The sequence below is a fragment of the Amblyomma americanum genome, chromosome 10 (genome assembly GCF_052857255.1).
Source record: "Amblyomma americanum isolate KBUSLIRL-KWMA chromosome 10, ASM5285725v1, whole genome shotgun sequence".
Classification (NCBI taxonomy): domain Eukaryota; kingdom Metazoa; phylum Arthropoda; class Arachnida; order Ixodida; family Ixodidae; genus Amblyomma; species Amblyomma americanum.
Window position 1 is genome coordinate 77,765,779 of NC_135506.1, and position 4,546 is coordinate 77,770,324.

At 45.3% G+C, this 4,546-nt stretch overlaps 1 protein-coding gene across 2 annotated transcripts; it reads left to right on the forward strand.

Moving 5' to 3' along the window:
• Positions 1–3,338, forward strand: LOC144106749 (uncharacterized). Of its 2 annotated transcripts, none has more exons than XM_077639592.1 (3): positions 1–413; positions 1,184–1,381; positions 2,785–3,338. In XM_077639592.1, the coding sequence occupies exons 1-3, from the start codon at positions 344–346 to the stop codon at positions 3,270–3,272; spliced, it is 756 nt and encodes a 251-aa protein (XP_077495718.1). In that variant the 5' UTR covers positions 1–343; the 3' UTR covers positions 3,273–3,338. The 2 variants fall into 2 exon arrangements, with proteins under 2 accessions (XP_077495718.1, XP_077495719.1); XM_077639593.1 differs by lacking the exon at positions 2,785–3,338 and adding an exon at positions 1,608–2,488.
• The last annotated feature ends 1,208 nt before the right edge of the window (positions 3,339–4,546 follow it).

Here is a 4,546-nt window from a genome sequence, read left to right on the forward strand (position 1 = left end):
TAAAATTGCTAACAATAAAAACTACATTTCAGTGCTACCCGCTGCTTCCACTTGATTGACGTTTTTGGCTGGCAACGTGCTCCACATTGAGCCAATCCTAGTTGAGCCATAGCCAGTTTTTCCCATGCTTTTCCTGCTCCCAGCGGAGACCAGCGCCTCAGTTCACGTTCGAGGAAAAGGAATTGTTATTGTGTTTTGTTAACGCACGTCGGCATATATTAGAGTGCAAAAAAACCGACGTGTCATCGCTGGCAAAAAAAAAATACGCCGCTTGGAAGGAAATTGCCGGGCTGTTTAACAGCAATCACGGGGTGATTCGACGTGACCCCAATCAGCTCAAGAAATGCTGGGCCAACCTAAACAAAAGTCGAAGGAAGAGGACGCGAGGAAAGAGAGAGATCGCCACAAGACAGGTGAGCGCGGCTTGCAGGCCGTTTACAAATGTTTGTTCCTGCATGCTTTGTATGCCATGGATAAGGGCATGATTATTCTTCGGTGGGCGTAAGCAACGTGTACTGGAATGCATAGTTTTTTAGGAACAGTGTGATAACACGTAAATGGGCACGTAATAACGTTTCGGTGCAGTGTACTCTGCTTTATTTACAAACGCAGATGAATGCAGCCTGCGTTAATCGTGTAAGTAATGCCCAAGCAGTATCCTGTACAGCCTCCGTAATTTTTAAAAACTACAGAGAATGTTTGCTACATTCAAGTCAGTACGAAGGCATGCGATTTCTGCTGCATAGAAGACTATGATGAGCGGGCATTGCAGTGGGACGGAGGGCTCGCGCCTGGCCAGCAGCGAACTGACAACGGACGATTTTGCTCGGAGTTGGTACCATTCGCATACTATCGCGCCGCGAAGCCAAATTGGGTGCACCGTAGACCAGACGGTGTCTACACTGGCGACCTTCATGTTCATGAGGAAACTTGCCGCGCTATTGACAGTTGCTTGGTACTATTGAATATCCGGAAGGCTGTACATACAGCTACCTACCTTTACTCATTCCTGGCACTGCTGGGACGGGTGGCACAAAAACGTAGCGAAAACAACACACAGTTGCATGCATTGGTGTGCCTTTGGTTGCTTTTGTGTGGCACTTCATGGACAAAATATTTTAATGGCGCATTGTCTATAAATTAAGAGTAGCTTCACTGTGTGCGGTGTCTTTTTTCTTTTCAGGAGGAGGGTCAGCTCAATGCACTGTGAGCGCTCAAAGTGAGCAAGTCATTGCTGTTGCCAGCCACATAATGACCAGGGTAGGCAACCAGACTGACTCTGATGGAGGCATCGACCTGCCACCAGTGGCAAGTTTGCCTGTTATAAGATTGTTGCAGCCAATGGTGGATGGAGCAGGCAATGAAGAATTCCATTATGCAGGTAGAGAAAGCACTTTGCATGTTGTAGAAAAACAGCACTCCTCTCTTTATATTCCTTTGATGACAACGGCAGCGTGTACTGTCAATTGACGCTGTTTCAATGTTTTTTATTGCCTTGAACCTGCTATGAGGACTGTGCAGTTCATCTACAACAAATTATAAAAATCTCATTTAATACAACACTGTGGAAAGCTGCTCTACATGTGGTTGGCTGAATGTTTGTGCAGATAAAGGCTGCATTGGTTGACAGTGCGAAAGGATGACCTGCTCCAAGCTGCATGTTGTTGGACAGCACTCTGAAGGCATTTTGACTTGACGGCTTATATTCATGTGAGTGGTATGCTGTGTTCCTGTAGCGGAAGGCGAGGAGTTGGTTAACCGTCGGACACCGAGGGAACAAGCATTCAGTGCTGCAACCTGAACTGCATTCATTATGACATTCTCTCCTGATGATGTTTTTGAGTCTTGTTTGCCATTCCTGCCTCACTTTAAACGAATGCCAACTTTAATGCAGTTTCATTATGCATGCACTCCTTCACATAAATTTTCATATTTCTGTGTACTTGTACATGATGGTGCTCCAGGGATAAGGTAACAACATTCTTGTTGTGAATAATGGTGCAGCTTGCCTATGTGTAATGCTCAAAGCCTTTTCGAATTTGGCTGCTAGTTTCAAGGAAATTGTTAGTTTTGCAATGCAGAGGTTTCACTCGAAGCGCATGTTTTCTGTAGCCCTCAGGCTCAGGCTGCAGTATTTGTCACCTTTCTTGTATGCCTCACCTTGGCATTTGTGTCGCATATATGCGTCGAAGCAAGCAGGCAGGCATTACAAGGAAACCTTTGCAAAAAAAAATGAAAGTGGATTAGCTCAGCTACTCCAGGATATACAAAGTGAAAGCTGTCGGCGTTCATTGGCATTGACAAAGTTCTAGACGCTGATGATTTTGAAGAAAGGAAGGGCGTATAACTGGCTCCCTGGGCCAGAGGACATGCATGAGTAAAAACTAGCAAATATACTAAAATTGAAAAGAAACCCATTGAATGAGCAAAAAAGCTGCAGGTGCAGAGTTAGAGGATAACCACATGTGTAAAACTCGGGGCCTGCGTGACTATCACTACTGTATCAGCAGAAAAAAAATAAAGTGAGGTCATCAGGAATAATTCAGAGCGAAAGGTGAGGAATATGGCAGAACAAAACAGAATGACTAAACTGGGGCCCCCAGAAACAACGGCAGCTATTTGGCGCCGAGAAGGGCAAGTGGTGCCTTATATAAGAACATTATAAAGCTTTCGTTATAATGTCTCTTCACCAATTGACCCAACAATCTGTGCTGTTAAGGCAGACAGCTAATGTGTTGTAAGCTTAGATTTGTCCAACTAATTTTTACCTTTTCTTTATTACAGAAGACGACTGGGAACCTCCGCTCGTGGATGAGCCGCAGTCACCAGCGGCTGCTGTTGGTAAGAGTGGGGCAACTCCAGAAGCAATTGAGCAGGAGAGCAATCTCTTTTTTCCTGCTGTGCAACCTGCTGATGCTTCCAGCACAGCTGCAGCAGGCTGCAGCAGTGCTACAGTTGCTTCTGGAGCTGCCGCTGGTCCCACTACTGCTGAAGCAGTGGCCACCGGTGACGCTGGCAGGGCTCCAAGAGGGCGGATGGCCCTTTTAGAAACGTCTCTGGCAGATGAGAACGACTATAGAGCGGCCTTACTGCGCGAAGAGCATGGACTGCGTCTGCAGCTGATGCGAGAGGACCACAACAGTATTCTGCAAGAGCGGCAGGAGAAAAAACTTCTTGATATCCAGAAAAAAAAATTGGAATTGGAAATCTTAGAAATTGAAAAACAAATCAAACTTGAACAGCTTCGTAGGCTGCGAGAGGCACCAGAATAAACGGTGCCTATGACTGAATGAAACTGGAATGCTGTGTGAATGCTTGCACAAATATTATGTGGCAAATCCACATAACTACACTTCATTTGCACATGTACCGTATTAAGCACATGACTCGGTGGGAACAGACATACAGCCCCGTCACCACCTTGCATGCAAGTCTGACAAGCTTTCGCATAGCAGGAGGCAGGTAGGATGGTTGTGTGGTACTTATGCTGCTATGGCTATATGGATCTTTGGATGCAAACAGCAATTTATTCATAGAAATACGCATTGCTGTATGCTACAAATATGGCTGCTCTAGGAAGGAAAAACCTCCCCTGGCATTGCTTGCAAAACCAACCAGTAGAGAAAATTGCAGGCCACATTGTTAAAGTTTCCATGTATAAAAAGTCAACAATATTGGCTCACGCAAGTCAACACCACATAAATGCTCAAAGGCCAACACCGCTCTCTACTCCTTCCATTATCTTTGCTGTCTCATCTAACCTAAACCCTCGCAGCTAGTGCCTCCTACTCAAGAACCGAAACCCTTAAAGAATGCAATTCCTCCTATGCTGTCTACAAGGTGGGCCCATAGCTTGAGTCAATACAATGCCACAGCCTCCCGCTTTGCTGAAGTAATCTATTGCTTCAAAAATATGGCCACCACATTCCTGTGACAAGCCGCACTAGGCATGACAAAAAAAAGACTATAAAGAAGCATGCATCAAAAAAACACTTGCTGATGGCACCCACGTTCTGCTATTTCGAACCCCGCCAAACCATGTAACAATTTCAAAACATGCCAGTTCTCGATGAGTGGAATCAGCACAGTTCCAAGAAGGCCGGCTCAAATGCAAAGCCAGATTTAAGCTGTGACAGCCAACCAGTAACTGCATGTACAAATCAAAAGAACCGCTAGTCCAAGTGTTTGCATGTAAAAAATTTCACTACAACACTTGCGAGCTAGAAGTAGCTACCTAGTCATATCACAAACCATTCATTGAACCCACAAAACAAAAAGTTGCAAACACTACTGGGGTCATAAATTATCTTCCAGTGGTCCACCATGACTGCGGCAGCAAGGCGTTCCCAAACATCAGTAGTGCCCGCACACAATGATCTCGACTAACTGTTGGTGTTGGCTCATGACGACTCACTTTATGATCTAGGGTTTGTATTCAGCCATGCAAAGCAAGGCACCTAACAAACACCAGGTGCATTTGGCTCGAGGACAATGAATATTGAGTGCAACTGCTCGCAGACAGATTGTGTAGCCTTAGCAACAGTTA

Coding starts and splice junctions, on each gene's coding strand:
- LOC144106749 (XM_077639592.1), top strand. CDS start 344: ATGCTGGGCCAACCTAAACAAAAGTCGAAGGAAGAGGACGCGAGGAAA. Junction 414..1,183: donor GAGAGATCGCCACAAGACAG/GTGAGCGCGGCT, acceptor TTTTCTTTTCAG/GAGGAGGGTCAGCTCAATGC. Junction 1,382..2,784: donor TGAAGAATTCCATTATGCAG/GTAGAGAAAGCA, acceptor TCTTTATTACAG/AAGACGACTGGGAACCTCCG.